The sequence below is a fragment of the Adiantum capillus-veneris genome, chromosome 5 (genome assembly GCF_014529385.1).
Source record: "Adiantum capillus-veneris isolate H3 chromosome 5, ASM1452938v2, whole genome shotgun sequence".
NCBI classification, from domain to species: Eukaryota; Viridiplantae; Streptophyta; class Polypodiopsida; order Polypodiales; family Pteridaceae; genus Adiantum; species Adiantum capillus-veneris.
In genome coordinates this window covers 87,377,060-87,394,124 of record NC_140935.1, presented here as the reverse complement: position 1 = coordinate 87,394,124, position 17,065 = coordinate 87,377,060, and the positions used below count along the sequence as shown (strand labels likewise).

General features: G+C 45.2%; 1 protein-coding gene and 1 pseudogene across 3 annotated transcripts in view; one reads left to right on the top strand and one right to left on the bottom strand.

Annotated features, from left to right (window-relative positions):
• The window catches only part of AUG4 (HAUS augmin-like complex subunit), an 85,318-nt gene that overhangs the window by 53,499 nt on the left and 14,754 nt on the right, over positions 1–17,065 (bottom strand). For 2 of the 3 annotated variants that reach the window (XM_086512527.1, XM_086512528.1), the window contains exons 2-3: positions 8,338–8,385; positions 8,129–8,254 (exon numbers count right to left, since the gene is read on the bottom strand). In XM_086512527.1, the coding sequence (XP_086368653.1) occupies positions 8,129–8,254; positions 8,338–8,385 (174 nt within the window). Of the gene's footprint in view, positions 1–7,860; positions 8,064–8,128; positions 8,255–8,337; positions 8,386–17,065 lie in introns of those variants that run through there. The other variant, XM_086512529.1, reaches the window with a different exon arrangement.
• LOC147457681 (uncharacterized) lies at positions 3,944–5,501 on the top strand (annotated as a pseudogene).

The following is a 17,065-nucleotide window of genomic DNA, read 5'->3' as shown; positions in this document are numbered from 1 at the left end:
ATAAATCTAGGGTCTCTGTCGGAGACACTTGTCTCAGACGTGCCATGTAATCGGAAAATCATCGTGATCATTCTGTGTAATCGGGGGATCAAAAATGAAATCCATTTTAATACTTTCCCAGGGGCGGGTGGGTATGGGTGAAAGGGTGTAACAATCTCTGTGTCTTATCCCTGTCAAACTTGACCTTCTGGCATATTGCGCACAACTCTTCCACGTCCTTTTTGAGTCACGGCCAAATGAAGTCTCTCTCTACCCCTTTCATGGTGGTAGCAATGCCGCGGTGACCCGTAAAAGGTGGACAGTGGCATTCAGTCATAACCTTATCCCTCAACGGCTGTGTAACGCACAACATAGTCTTTCTCATCAAGTAGCCTTCCCGAAGGGAGTATCCCGCTACTGTCTCCCCATCCCGTATCCGTGTGAAAATATCTGCAAAATCTGTATCTGTGGCATACTGATCGACCATATCCTCGAAGCTCCTATGATGTATCGCGGAAATAGCCAGAACCAACGGTTTCCGAGACAAAGCATCTGCCACCACATTCTTCTGTCCCTGCACATGGACAATCTGGAAGTGGAACTGTGACAAGATGTTCGCCCACCGCATCTGCTTTTCCGAAAGCTGCTTCTGTGACAAGAAGTAGCACAAACTCTGATGGTCTGTAAAGACGGTAAAATCCGCTCCGAGTAGGTAATGCCGCCACTGAGTAAGAGCATGGATAACCGCCAAAAGCTCTTTCTCATAGATATGTGCTATCATCTCCGGCCTAGAGAACAAACGGCTCTTGTAAGCTATGACATGGCCTTCTTGCATCAAGACCGCACCCAGACTACGACCACAAGCATCACAATACACTTCAAATGACTTCTGCAAGTCCGGCTAAGTCAAAATAGGTCCCATAGTCAATTTCTCTTTCAATGTCCGAAAGGCAGTCACCTCTGTGGGTCCCCACGAAAAAGGTACTCCTTTCTGTGTCAAGGTATGCAAAGGGGAAGCAACCTCTGCAAACTTTCGTATGAACTGCCTGTAGTACGAACACAGTCCCAAGAAGCTTCTAACTTCATGGACATTCCTCAAATCGGGCCAATCACGGATAGTCTCTATCTTGGCCGGGTCCATTTGCACTCCTGCTGCTGACACAATGTGTCCCAAAAAGTGTATCTCTAGTAGGAAAAATTCACTTTTCTTTGCATTAATCACTAACGTGTGATCTCGTAATGCCTGAAAGACTTGAAGCAGATGATCTCTGTGTTCTGCCTCATTCTTGGAGAAAACAATGATGTCGTCAAAGAAAGTGCCAACAAATAGCCTATACTCTTGAAAAATCCTGTCCATCATCCGGTTAAATGTCGCAGGAACATTGGTTAAGCCAAAAGGCATCACCAAAAACTCAAGTAACCCAAAAGTCGTCCGAAAAGCTGTCTTGTAGACATCTCTCAGCGCTATCCTGATCTGATGATGTCTTCAAGTCAATCCTGCTAAAGAACGAAGATCCCTGTAACCTGTCGAGTATATCATCGATCCTAGGAATCAAAAATCTGTTCTTGATGGTGATTTCATTGGGAGTGCTATAATCGATGCACATTCTCCAAGATCCGTCTTTCTTCAAAACCAACAACACTGGAGAGCAATACGGTGAAGTACTAGGCTGGACAAGACCCTTTTCCAAGAGGTCTTTCACTTGGTTCATAATCTCTTCATTTTGTGCTCGGCTCACACGGTAGGGTAGCCGGTTCGGTGACGTGCTTCCAGGTATCAGATCAATGGTATGATCTTCAGGTCCTCTAAAAAGCAATCGGCATGAGAGTGAAGAAAAATCTTGGCGTTCTTTAGATCATGTCAAAACATATTCAACCTTTATCCATCGTTCAGTTCTCTCCCAAAAGAATGAGTAAGAAACTGAAGTTCATCAAGTACAATCTCTAAGCCCTTCATTTATCAAAGTCGCTTTCTCGGTCCGGTAGTCAACCACGGCGTAGTTCTTGTGGTACCAAAGGGATCCTGAGTAGAACGTCACTCATGTGCCCTGAACACCCCTGTCATTGCAAACAAAGTTTGCCGATGCTCGGTGTAATGGCAACATCCCATGCGGGTGCCAGTCGAACTACCTCCGCCTGTGGCGTCAATCTGTCGGGCGTAATTCCAAATCGAGCCGCCAATTCCAAGTGAAAAGAAGTTGGCCTTGGCTCCTTCAAAAGAGCTTCCTGATCCTTCACTTTGCCCCAAAAGCGGCAAAGTTTGTACTTTCATTCATTAGATTCGGTGCACGTCCCACGCCATGTGGTACCAATTCTGCTTTTCTATCTGCCTTTTCTGCCACATTCCTCAGCTGTTCTCGAACTCTCAGGCCTGTCGTCGTCTTTATCATTCTGTTCTTTCTCTGCCTTTTTAGGGCACTTCGCGGAGATATGTCCATGTTCCCCACATCCAAAGCACTTCCCCTCTCTGATGAAGCGAGCTCTCTCCTCAAGAGTAAGCTTGGGTTGTGCATCCTTTTTCTCTGGGTTGCTCTTTTTCTTTCTACTTTCATTCCCAGAAGTCTGTTCGGCTCGTTGTGTCATGGCCTTATCTATGGGGTAGGTCAAACTGCCAGAGTGAATGGCAAAGCCCGGCTTCGCATGACTCATCAACTCCTAAATAGAAGCTGACTTCTATTCCAAGCAGTGATCTCGGATCTCTGTAGGTAGACCGAAGGTAAACCGCTCAATCTGTTCTCTGAACAAGATCTTCTTGAATGAAGAGGCGGGTAGAAAAGAGCTCCAGAATCTTTCACAATAAGCATTGATTGTGTCTTTCTTGGTCATCCGAAGATGGTTCCAAGCAGCTCGTATATCTCATTCATATTCTTGCGTTAACCAAGAAGAAATAAAAAGCTTCTTAAATTTCAGCCATTTAACTGGCGCAGTCTTGTTTAAAAGAAGCGTGGACCACCAAGTACGAGCATTCCTCTTATAGTAAGAGGCAGCTCTCCGAATCTTGGAGTGCTCTGAATAGCGTCCTCCCGCGAAAGCGATGTCAAACTGCTGTATAAAAGACAAAGCCTTCGAAGCATCTGAGTATCCTGAAAAAGTATCAAACTTGATCGAGTGGCCACCTTCCTTAAACTCTCGGACTTTCTTGCTTTTATCTTCGAGAAAGTCATACTGGTTGGCTTTGTAAAAATTCTTCTTGTTCGCATAAAAGTTTCCGTTGTCAGAGTCTGAACTGTCCGTAGACAAGTCCTGAGTAGAAGTGTCACTCACTGGGCGAGACTTAGACTTCCTTGCCTTTTTCTTGCCCTTTCCGAAGCGTTGTTTCTTGCTTCGCTTTTTGCTTTTCCTGTCTTCTTCGCTCGAGTCTGAAGAGCTAGAAGAATTGTCAGAAGAAGAAGAAGAAGAACTGGGTAGGTCTTCAAACTTGACGCGCTTCTTCAATTTCTTTGCCTTGTCAAATGTCGACCGACGACCCAAATATCCCGGGAAGTCAGTGCCTTTCTTCTGCTTTTTGCCGTGCTTTTTGCCTTTCTTTTGCACGTCGAAAAGCTGAGCAATCCGTGCATCAACCACGTTCTCCAGTTCCTTCTCCGTATATTTCTTGGAGGCAGAAGGTTTCTTGAGAGCGGGTTTCGGGAGTGGTGTTGTGGTTCTTTGCCACTCCATCTGTACCTCTTCCAAAGAGGTCTGGTTCATATATTTTGCCATCTTCGGGTGCCTTGGCAAAATTGAGCATCATCTTTGTTGCATCGCCAATCAATTGACGACGCTCCATCTCTCTTTGCTCCGCCTGAGTAGGCCGAGGCGGGCCATACTCTCTGTCTGAATCGTGCATGATGATGACAAATGGGAGTTCTCTAGGGATGGGGACATCATTCTCCTGGGAGACGTCAATGCCCGAACGGGCAACCATACGACAGTCTTTTATGATACCTCGAAGGAGATGTTGAGAGAGTTGATCACCATAGACATGGGGTTGGACAGACACTCACAGGATACAGAATGTACAGAGTATGGGAGATACTTGCTAGACATGGGCACCGCACATGGGTTAGCCATATTTAATGGCTTACAAAGATTGCCAGCAACCGCCGGGTTTACTTGCTTCCCACATCATCATGGGGCTAGCACAACGGATTATATTATGGTCACGCCAAGCTTTCTTTCCCATATTGAGGAGTTCACAGTTGGACCCCGGCCCATTGGGATACTAGTGGACCATGCCCTTTTGACACTAGACGTCTCCTTCCAGTTCACCGCAGCTCAGAGAACACGAGCAGGAGGTCCTACAAGATATCCTTTCGTTTTGGAGACAGACTCTGTTTACATGGATGGGATTTATAGACGCCTATGCACAGAGGATCCAAAGAGACCTTTCAGGAACTCATCCATATTCTCACAGAGAGACTACGGGATGCGGCCAAGGAGGCTTATCCACAAACACGGCCCGAGTTTAGACGTTGTTCTAGGACTATGCCCCAGAACAGTTAGTATGATGAGGAGTGCAGAGATTTGAGAGCCCGACTACAGAGAGCGGTTTCTCTATGAGTCATCACTCATAGACAGACGCATATTGCCTTCCGGCGTTTAGTACGTTGGAAGAAGAGGGCCTTTCTGGCTAGCCTTGAGCAGGAGTTATACCAGCTATTTTTGAGTTAGGAGGCTTGGCGGCTTTTTCATGAATCCTCTCTCGCTCTAGCTATTACTTCTCCGGAGGTGTGGGGCTGATATGCAGTATCCCTACATTTAGTGTCGAGGCAGCCGCCTCTACCCAATCCACCAGAGCCATGCCCATATGCATGTCTTCTTTACAGCGGAGATGATAAGGAAGGCCATTGACGGGATGAAGCATGGGAGAGCTAATGATCATTGAGGGATAAGCGACCGAGCATTTTATTCATGCCAGAGATATGCTTGCAAAGCTTCTAGCTATGATGTTCAACCGTGCTATGTGTGAGGGCCTACCTCAGACTTGGTGTTTGTCTCCTATCGTACCTATCCTAAAGGCAGGAGACCCTATGGGGCCTAGGAACTACCGTACTATTATGATCGGTCACACATTAGCACAATTATACGCATCCATTCTCGAGAAGCAGCTGAGCAAATGACCAGAGAGAAAAGGTATACGAGCAACAGGACAAGCAGGTTTCAGGAGGGGTTTCTCTACTCTTGATCACATCCCGACTCTACGAGCCATTATTGAGGAGGGCAGGTCACATGGGAAACAGATATATTGTAGCTTTGTGGACTTCCGCAAAGCTTTTGATACAGTACCCAGAGCTAGACTGATGCGGCGACTGCAAGTCATGGGGGTACCCACAGAGCTCATTTGGGGGATTATGGCTTTATACAAATCAGTTGCGGGGCAGGTACACACTCCCGAGGGGATTTCTACCCTGGTTCACTCCACTATTGGAGTGAAGCAAGGATGCCTATTTTGTTTGGTATGTATGTAGATGAGGCCTTTGATTGCATTACAAGACTAGGGGACAGAGAAGCACAGCTAGCAAGGACATGGATCCCACTTTTGTTATATGTTGATGATATTGTGCTGATTTCCGACTCCCTAGAGAGAATGCAGCCATAGTTACAGGGAATGGCCAATTTCAGATCTCCATTCCCCATTCCCATCCCAATTTCCCATTCCCGATCCCCGTTCCGTGTTTCAGACGTGAGTATCCAAAACAGGGAATGGCATGTTGCCGTTCCCCGTTCCTCGTTCCGATTTCCCGTTCCGGGTAGCTATGAATGCAGCACCATTTGGATGCCTTACATGTGTTTGCGGAGGATAGTGGATTGTCTGTCAACCTTGGTAAAACCAAGGTTATGGTTTTTGCCACCACACCGCAGTGGAACAAGAGGTCAGCTCCCACATTTACCTATGGGCAAGAGATTGTGGAGTACACAAATGCATATACTTATTTGGGGGTAGTTTTCAGTGAGCCAGTTTTTTTGCTGAGAAGAGCAGCAAAGACTAGATTAGAGCAGAGCTAGTAGCCGCTCCGGTGGTGATTGAGGCACGTACTAGATCAATCTCTTTCATACATAGCTTGTGGGACCTTCCTAGAAACAGATATGCCCGGCTTGCTCTTGAGTCTTTCCAACAATCGGCCTTACAAGGAGACACGGCCTCTCTGGTACGAACAAATGATTTCTTGGTTCCAGATGCATGGTTTTAGCATGGACAAACTGACTCCCTTCCAGTACTTTTTGGAGGCCCCCTCGCTCACTGTGACTCAGACAAAGATTACTATACTTATTCGCCATGAATTGATTCACATGGACACCAAGAGGACTTGGATAGAGCATACTGAGGAGTTGGCCACGAAGATGGCTTTTCACAGAGAACATTTTCTCCAACTCATAGCAGATGGCTTTGAAGTTTGTAGTCAAGCCCAGCTATATGGATACACATTTATCATATGGGGTGCCATGTGTTATTGGCCAGATACGCACATCTTCACACCAGAGATTGAGACTGGCAAATGTAGAGGAGTTCCGGTTGAGGCCAGGCCCCAGGGTATGTCGTAGATACCATAGGGAGCCAGAGACAGAGTTGCATCACACATGTCATTGCTCCGCATACTGTGAGATTCGCGGGCGATTCCATTGCTTATCCAGGGAGGGTTTTGGACCACTTTCCAGAGTTATGGGATACGAGGATCAGAGATGCTTGGGTCTGTTCTTGCTTGAGTTGAGGAGACATAGAGATTGCTTGTTGAGGCGACCAAAGAGACAAACTCAGCGGCAGGTTGCGGACGATTTCAGGCCAGCCATTACCACTAGACAGCTAGATAGACAGGTTCTGCAGCAGAGTTCGGATCCCACCTCCGCTAGAGGCACATTGATTGACCGTGTGAGGGATCTAAGGAGACCCAGCTGTCCACGATTACAAAGGAGGGCTCCCAGCAGAGACGGAGATTACAGAAGAGGACTCGGATTATTTTGGCACGCCACGCACGATACCCAGTCAGGTTTTTGACCATGGAGGACATCACAGAGATCTGACACCGACCGATGCTGGATTTACTCCGAGCTGGAGGATTATCCCCTTCTTAGTAGCTTAAGTTTCTTGCATCCGTCATTACTTGGTACCTTCGTACTGACTAGAGAGTCTCTAGTCTGTCCCCCTATACTCTCACTGCAAGATTTTGTTTAGGATGTTAAGTCTTTCTTTCACCACACAGACTTTGTATTAGATTCACTAGTTTGTAACTTGTTGGTCTCATAGGTTATTTTGGCCTTTTATAGACATTAATATATCATTTCATCATCATCTCTCTCTCTCTCTCTCTCTCTCTCTCTCTCTCTCTCTCTCTCTCTCTCTCTCTCTCTCTCTCTCTCTCTCTCTCTCCGTCCATGTTAATTTCTCAAGCTCTTATCCACCATGATATAATCTTTCACCAAAAGAAAAGGTGACTTGATGTCCTATCATAATCAAAGAGCCAATACTGACATCAAAGGCCATTATAGGTGAAAACTATCTGGAATATATGTGAACAGGTGAATCAATTTCTACCTTGTACACAAACTGGCCTCATTCATTACATATCCTAAATGGATAATATACACATCACATATCATAAAGAGGAGTACAAGTCAATTCAAAGTCTCATCGCACACATTAGCAATTGAGTTGTGGAGGCCAACTCGGATGTCATAAGAGAAAGCCACGTGCAAACTATGTCATGAGAAGGTAGAGTCAAATAGGTCCATCATATCTCAAATTTCGCTGACATTGATGAGAAATATGATAGTGTATCCACCCACAGCCACAAGGTTAACTCAGGCTAGCCTTCATAGAAGGATAGCGGTAGGTTGCATTACGCACAGGTCTTAGGAGTATCCACATATCCAATTAACATAGCAGCACATTTTCACAATTACCAGAGAGATATTGAAGCTATCTTTCCATGACACAATGAGATGCGGACATTCTGTATAGATCAGATCCCATGTCACAAGCCAATTCGGCATCTATTAGATCCAACATGAACTTTCTTTTTCTCTCTTAAAACACGCGGTTCTGACTGAAATGGCCGGTTAACAATCAACATACAGCACTACTCCCTTGCATGGAAGAGCTTCCCCTGCATGCATAACACCTCTTTTAGAAAACAGTTAATATATTTTCTTTACAAATAGTTACTCACACCTCTTTAGTACTTCGCAGGCTAAGCTGGTTGAACAATGTCTGGACATCCCGCATGCCACCTGTATTTGCAGCAGAGAGCACATGCTGATAGTCTTCAACAGTGGCCATTGCTTCACAATAAAGGGCCTAGCATAGCAAATAAAAGAGTAAACTTCAATAACAGCAACCAATAAGCTTTTAAAAAAAAGAAGCTCACAATTGCGCTGTACCATTGCCTCTAAATATTGTAAGCGCTCTCTGCTCATCTCTTCCCTTGCCTAAAAACGAGGACAATCACCTCATTTAGTTCGAACCAAATGTACTGTAAAAACCTGCTAGCTTTGAGAAAACCAATTCCAAATGCAAATTAATGCATAGGTCATGAACAAGAATTCAAGTAGCAACTTGCAACTCAAAAATCGATGATATGGCTCAAAGAAAGGCCATCTCTCTTGGAAGTTCCTGCTTCCAATGGTTTCAATACAAAACAGAAAGTTTAGCGCAATTAAAAAGAAAAAAAAAAAGCAAAACTCAATTTTACTGATATATATGAAGATATAAAGTATGACACATACTGAAGAAAACTTGCTCTGCTAGAATAATGCTGCAGATAGAGATATGGAATCATAATAGAATTCCAAATAATAGCAAATTACTCGCAAGTTGTGAGAGACGAATGTGAACCATGGATATATCATATAGTACCTATACAAACAAGAAAGTTGAGCGACTGCGCAAATGAAATGAAATTAAATTTTTTACCCCCTTAATCACCAAGGTACAAGAGGACGCGTTGTCCACACATGCATTCTGAAAGTACAGCTTAGATAAGTGATCTAAACAACTCTAGATGGAGGACACAAAGAAAGGTAGAGGATGAAACAAAAAATAAGGTTTAGTCTCATATGCATATATAGCTCATCCAATGGACGATCTGGATCCTTACTGTGATCATTACTATTGTGTTGTCCATCCACTTGCTTGCCTCACCAAGTACTTCCCCCCTCACCTCTCCCCTCGCCCGCAAGCCCCCTCCCCCCCCCCAAACAAACACAGACACACACACACACACACACACTTTTTTGTGTAAATCAATTTTATTCATCTATCTGTGGGAAACCTCAAAGCGAGGAAAACCCACCAAAAAGATCAGGTACAAGGGAAGGAACACAAAAGTGTTCGGCTGTACAAAATGGCTAAAAGCATTCATAAGAAAGCTGATGCATCTTTGCAGTGATGTCAGCAACTTTCAAGGCGAATTGTAAAGACTACCAAAGAGAGAGCTTGAAGAACGGGAAGGGATCTGTATGAATGCCATGGAACATATAGCCATAGGCTCCAGTAAGCCCAAAACCAGACCCACATGAAGAAGACCGCAAAGCACTGTAGCGCCGGTGAGAAAATACCAAATGCCCAAAACCGTTTATGAAAGACCGTCGTGGGAAAACGGAGCCTCATGCATGCCGACATGCGGCAAAGGAGATCTCAAGTAATACAACAATCCCACAACAGGTGACAAACATCCTCTTCCGCAGTCGAGCAACGGACACAAAACGAAGAGCAGATATGGCGTGTCCTAAGAAAAGTACCCACCGGGAGCACGCCAAGCAAACGATGCCAAAGGAACGATCACTCCTTCAAAGGCAAATGGCTTTTCCATAAGGCAGATAGAAGCTTCCTCCACCACATATCAGATTTATGCATGTGCCACAATGATCAGCAAGCCAAGGTTGAGGCAGGAGGAGCATAAACTCGACCGGCAGAAATATCCCGAAAGGGCATTTCCCAAAGATTCCAGTCAGACATGCGATGACCATCGGGCAAAGGTGAAATGGGTAAAAAGTCAACCAATATTTGTTGCAGTCCTCTCCAGAATTGGCGGTAATGCATGCCCAATCCAAATCGGTGAGCGGCGAAGGGAAACTCCAAAGTGAAACCGGCTACATCCACCACATCCTCAGCCACCCGAATGCCACAACAAGAGAGGAAGTACGCTTGGCAAGGGGAGCGATCAACCAAAGTAAGAGAGAAAGCTTGGCTCCAATGAAGACTCTCCAGGCGAAGCGAATTTCCTTCCCTCCGAGCATTCCGCGAAAGGTGAATCGTGACCTCTTTCCAAGCAAAGAGCAAGGTGGAAGCAAGCGGACATCTAGGAATGTGCCCGTCCATCTTACCAAATACAACCTCCCAAATAGATGATGGCCAGTGACCAAATGAGGACGTAACAACATGCTGAGTTAAGTGTGCAAACATAAGAGTCCAAGGCTGAGATTGTTGCACAAGCGTAGGCAATAGCATAGCCTTCCTAGCAAGAACATGTCTACGCAGGTCCAAGATATTTAGACCACCGAAGTGTTTGGGTTTACAAAGCTTAGCCATCGACATCAAACGCAGACCTTTTTTGTGTGCATGAGTTCGCCACAAATGAGACAAAATGGCCGACATGAGAGAATCAAGACATTGGCGAGGCCAGTGCAACAATGGAAAAAAGAACTGAACATATGCCACCAAGATACTCTGAACGATTCGCAAGCGAACATGCAGTGGCCAAGTAGATAGCTTCCAGTAATGCAATTTGACATTCAAGCGATGCATAACCCAATCCACTTTTTGCGTGTGAGTGACATTCCATCCGATCGGATATCCCAAATGCCTGACAATCACAATTGGAGAAACAATTTCACCCGGCCACAATAGAGCATGCCAATCACAAGAATGAAGTGTCAAAAGCTTCAATTTATGAAAGTTTACTTTAAGACCAGCCGCAATCCCAAACAATTTCAAAGCTTCCATAATCACTTGAACATCACTCTGCTGGTTGTGAGGCATAAACACCGAGTCATCCGCATAAGCCTGCCCAATAAAGATACAACCCGAGGGTAACTGCAAACCATGAAGACGCTCCGCAGAGGTCAAGTGATCAAGATACATCAGCAAGGGGTGAGTGGCAATAGCATACCGCAAAGCGCTAAGGGGGCAACCTTGCCTAACCGAACAACCAAGTGGCCACGATTCCGTCAATTCACCTTCTAGGATCCCCGAAGATGTACTACAAGCATACAAGAAATAAACCACATTTACCAATTTAGGACCAAACCCTAGACACCTCATCGTGGCAACAATGAAGTCCCATTGCAAAGTGTCAAAGGCCTTTTCAATATCAACTTGCATGACCAACACATCCTGCTGCATGTACTTAGCATACTCCATGCCAATCATAACATAGCCAAATTGTCCATGATTTGACGACGAGGAATGAAACCATACCGAGCCTGATGAAGTCCTGTAAACAGATGGTCCTTAATGCGGTACACCAACATTTTAGCCAATATCTTATAAACCACGGGCATCAAGGTTATGGGTCGCCAATGAGAGAATTGCTCGCAAAGCGCTTGCTTGGGCAACAATCTAAGTAAACCCTCTTTCCGTGATAGTGGCAGGTCCTATGTTAGGTGTAGCGGAATGAATGTTTGTGCTTTGCTCAAGATGAGTGCTCCAAACTGTGCTCAAGGTTCCTTTTGTTCTTATGGAAGAGAGAGCCTTCCGTTCTTAATGAGAGAATGCTATGATCACAAACAAAGTGAATGGACACTGTGCGTGCAAGTGTATGAGACTAAGAGATAGAGAGAGAAGAGAGATACGACACCAGAGACGTAAAACCCTCCTCCGAAGGCCCCACTCTCGTCGGCGAGAGTGATCTACTTATGATTGCACAATCTGGTACAATGGTGATGCATGAGACTAATGCAAGTCTAAGCTATGTCGGCGATGACGACGGTGATGACGACCTAAGGGCTGAAATCTGCAATCTTTCTACTGCTGTCCAAAAACGCTATGGGCTGAAATCTGCGAATGTTCTATCTGCTGAATTCTCACTCTGTCGGTGACGATGTCGATGGCGACGATGCGACGACGACGCGCTGAAAACACAGATGCTGAAATCTGCATTTTCCGGGCTGAAACTGTAAACCTTGCGGAAACTGACCGTGCGGCGAGGAACTGCTGCGGGAAGGTGAGATCTGCGAGGTTCGGGACTTTATCTGCAGGTGCTAACTGCTGAAAACTGAAAACGCTGATGTTCCTTGATGTTCCGTCGCGGTAAAGCTGCAAAATGCCGGGGCTGATTTGCAACCAAAAACGCTAGGGCTGAAATTCTATTGCTGTCGCCAGTTGCTCTGCAAAATGCAAAACGCTAGGCTACTCTGAGATGCTGCTGTCGCCGGAATCTGCAAAAGCAAATCGCTGGCTGATCAGGTGATGAAAACGCTAGGCCTTGGCTTCTGCGCCAAAAACGCTAGGTCTCTTGGGGGGGGTTCTGCTGACAAGTTGCCTGTTGAGCGTATGCTCCTGCTTCCTCTTCTGCCAAATAGTGCTAGCTCTAGTATGCTTATATACAAACTTAGCAAAATTGCCCTACCTACTTTTGTTGGGAAGTCACTTAAATTAATAAGTGAAAAATGCCAAAAATAGATAAAATAGGCTAAATGCACTGGAAAATTCCCCCGACTGATTCTGATGGATTCTGATGGGAATGCTTATGATCATGATGTGTGCAACCAGAGGATATGCATCTACACTAAGTGACTGGGCATGCACGGTCTACGGATAGACTCACAAAAGTGCCAGATCACTTCTAATCTAGATTGACTGGACTGACTGAACCCTGATCATGCTGTAGCTTGTCCACAGACACATAGGGCTGGATGTGTCACGTGACATCCTGTTTCTCCCATGCCACATTTAACATGAAAAGCAAGGGCTGTTTAAGAGCAACCTAAAAAGAGAGGAAGAATTCCACAGGAAGTCCATCCCAACCAGGGGATCGCCAATAGCCCAATGCAAGCAACGCACCATGCAATTCAAAATCAGTGAAAGGATCCTCAAGGCGTTGTGCATCCTGCAAAGACAGGATCGGATGAACATAAGAAAGCAACAATTGACGCGCTTGACAAACAGCCGTAGATGGTTGAGATGGAACAACAAACACCTGTCGATAATGTGAAACCATAACATCAATACATTCCTGCTTCGAAGAAGTCCAAGCACCCGAGGGAAGCATAACCCGCTTAATTGATTGTGAGACCCTTGTATGATGCAGATGCTTAAAAAATTGCTTCAAAGCACAATTTTTATCCATAAAAGCCTATTGACATGCATGCATTTGCCATTTAGCAATTTTTCGCTTGTCATTTTGTTGAATACATACATTAGCTTCACATAACCCCGCCATTTCAGAGTCAGAAAGGGGCCGCAAATCAGCCAATTCTTGCAGTCGTTGACAAACCTGTTTCGCATCCACGACATCCCCCCGAGTGCGCTGCATATAATGCATGCCATAGTCACAAATAATACTTTGTACCCTCATGATAAAGCGATACAGGTAGCATCTAGATTAACATGCAATAGACGTTTCCTAGAAAGAGGCCGATCGCAAAGAGACTGCCCAAAGTACAAAGACAACAAAAGAGGATAATGGTCCGATAATTGCTTGGCGCAATCTATCCTCATATCACATATAAATTCTTCGTATTGTTGCCCATTAAGCAAGTACCAACGATCCAGCCATGCTCGACAAGAAGAATGAGCAGCATGTTGAAAGGTAAATCCAGAAGCATTTGGATGCAAACAACACCATATATCAATCATTTAAGCAGAAGCAAAGAGATGATCCCATTCTTGCTTTTCTGCAAGCAACATATGCGAATTGCATGCGGTATTGTCATTCCTTTCGGGGGTATTATTGGAATCTCCACAAAAGAATGCATTGGAGGTCAAAGGGCAAGATGAAATATCTCGCCATAAAGCAGCTCTTTGCTCAGAGGTCGTATATGCATAAGTACCTCCAAATTCATATACTTGACCATTCAACAAACATTGTACCACCATCCACCGGCCATACGGATCGTTATGTAGCTGAACAGGTTGGAGCTCATGGCGAACCATCATCAGTAAACCCAAGAAATCTTTCAAGCCAATGTACACCGGCAAAATAAGAACATTGACCAGCAAACTCGTGTTGATTATGCTCTTGCAAAACAATTGTCTACCCTACATGTATGTACATAGTGCCAGGTCAGTCGCCATTTATCAGGGTTACATAACCCATGCACATTGTATGAGATGCATTTCATGTGACTTTGCATTAGGAATCATATGTACAAGAGGCAACCAACATAGGAATCAAGTAGAGGTTCCCATAGACACGTCTGCATCCACTACATCCATACGAGGACCAAGTCTCCGAGTCAATACAAGAAACGTGTCCACAGGATTCACCTGTTGGGTAGAAGTCTCACCAAGGAGTACATCTTTGTAAGAGTGCATCGCCTTTTCCCATGCGTCAATCAACGTGCGATTGTCATTACAAGGAAGTTGCTTAAACGATGCATTCTTATTTGCATTAACAAGCGGAACGTAATTACGGGAAGAGGGTGGTGTGTGTATCTTCACTGAATTTTTAGGTACCACCCAAGGGTTAGCATCAGCAAGCCCAACATTTTTGCCTTTCACAGCAACCCCATTCCCCAGATCTGTGGATTGCAGTGTCTTGCCTTTCCCTTTGTCTACATTCGAAACCACCTTAGCAATAGACGCTCCATTTGGCTTAGCTTCACAGGCATGTTTACCTATAGACGACGGAACAGCTGAAAGAGGAGGTTGCAAGACTGGCTCCGGACATTCAGATTGCATATGACCAAATTTGCCACATCGAAAGCAAGAAATTGCAAATTTACCCCATCTAAGTTTAAAAGGACGTTTGCCCACCCACAGGTCTCCTGAGTCAACCATAATTCCTTTAGAGGTTTGTTTGTCAATGTCCCAGAGAATGCAAAACCTATTGGTATTTGTAACAAACTACTGACGTGTCAAAGCCTAAAGAATGGAGCCAACTTACAAACGTGGCCGAGAGGCCTAAACCCTAAGAAGAACAAGTAACAGAAGAAGTGTCACAAAGTGATGACGTGGTTGTCCGAGAGCAAAAACCCTAACCCTAATTTCTGCCAAAAACCTTAATTTTGGAAACCTTAACCCTAAAACCTGCAAACCCTAATTTTGCTGCCAGAAACCCTAAAATTGCAGAAACCCTAACCCTAACCCTAAGGGCAGCAGGGAGATTTCCGCGTTTTGCACTGGCTGATGACGTGGCAGGATGTACGGATTTTCGTAAATTACGCTGGCAGTTTTTGGCATTGCTTTTTGGACCAGAAGCTTTTAAGTTTTAAAGGCTTTTTACTGTAACTGCTTTCCAGGCCAAGGGCCTTTAAATATAAGGCTAGGGCTCATTCTCTGGCATGCTTCATGGCGAAGGTGCAGAGTCTAGAGTACCGGCTTGTACTGTGTTGATGCAATATAAAGAAATACCAAAAGGGGCGCCAAGGTTTGGGGCCAATACTCTCTGGGGTGGAATTCTGCCACTCCGTGTCGCGTGTCGTCTCTCTCTCTTTCTGTTCAATTGTTATTGAAGTGCTAAAAGTCTGTTCAGTCTGTTCTTTTCTATTGGCACATGGTGCCCGTCTTGTGACAGTCTTCGCATCCAATTTTGGGGGACAAATGACCTTGCCAAGCTGCGCGGCCAACAATGGCAGGAAATATCTCCACGTGCGAGGGAAATCAATAATTTCCACCCACACCGGGCATTTATGGCGAATAAGAATCTGGTAATCTTTAGTGAGTGCCCACGGTAGAACATGCGTCATCTGCGTATTAAAGAAGAGGGGAGACATCTCAAGCAAGAGATTTCTAGCTTCCGTATTTGCGAGCAAAACTTCATAAAATCCACGCGCATCCACGTGAACGCCACGGATAGCTTGTCGTTTAAGGAGAAAATCAACCCATTGCACGGCATCTTGTGCAATAGGCATTTTCCCCGGAAAAACAAGATAACTGTATTCATAGCATACTGCGCAACTGGGTCCATGAAGTCCTGCACCAGAATGCGCACCTCAAGAGCAGGCGCCTGACCATTCCAGGCTTGTAGAGCCTCCTCAAAGTTCTCATCCAAGCAAACTTTGATTTCCGAAGCGGCCTCCGAAACGGGTTCCATTGCTTTCCGACGCTTAAACACGCACAGAGTGTCGAACATAAATCAACAAAGTCCAAAAACAAATGTCTAGAAAAACTCTGCAAGAAACCGAGGAAGGCACCCAAATTTCTGTACAAAATTCACACAATATTGCATCCAAAACCACAACAAAATAACATTAACTCGCATTGCCCTTTCCGAGTTTTTGAGCTTGACATAATACAAACCGAAATCAAACTGACAGCAATCCTACCAACTGAATACACACTGACAAACCCTGGCACACATGTACAGAGCGTTGAGGCTGACTGCACAGAGGCAAAATCGTGATACTGAGGGCTGTCTGCTGCAAGGAAATCATGCAGAGCTCGTGCAGGTCGAAACGAGCAGGTCGCACAGGCAAGTGAAGACACGCAGGTAGGTGAGGTCGCGCAGTCTTGTTCAGGTCCAAAATGCATAGAGCACGCAAGCACAGAACCAAAATAGGCGCGTAGGTAAACTGTCTCACACATGCTCGCGCGCACGCACACCCTACACATGCGCACACACACCCCTACACAATTTCTCTGCAGTGCATTCCCGCTCTCATGCAATCTCTCTCAATCCTGAATACTCACGCTCTCACAATCAAGCTCATGCTTACAATTTGTCATAGGGTTTTCTGCAGCAATTGTTTGGGATGGACGAGTCAACCTCTTCACGCTTCCTCGGCTTCCTCTAGGTGCGCGGCCAACTATGCCTCTTGCCATGCTTGATACCAATTAATGGCATCACTGGTAAGATACATGGCTACCGTCAAAACTTTGATATTCCCTGTTTTCTTAGTTGTCGCAAAGTAAGCATTGAATCGATGCAACCAAGAATGAATAACATTAGCATCCATCTTACCATCATACTTACTGAACGTCAACTTCTTAGTGACTGGATTGTTGGAG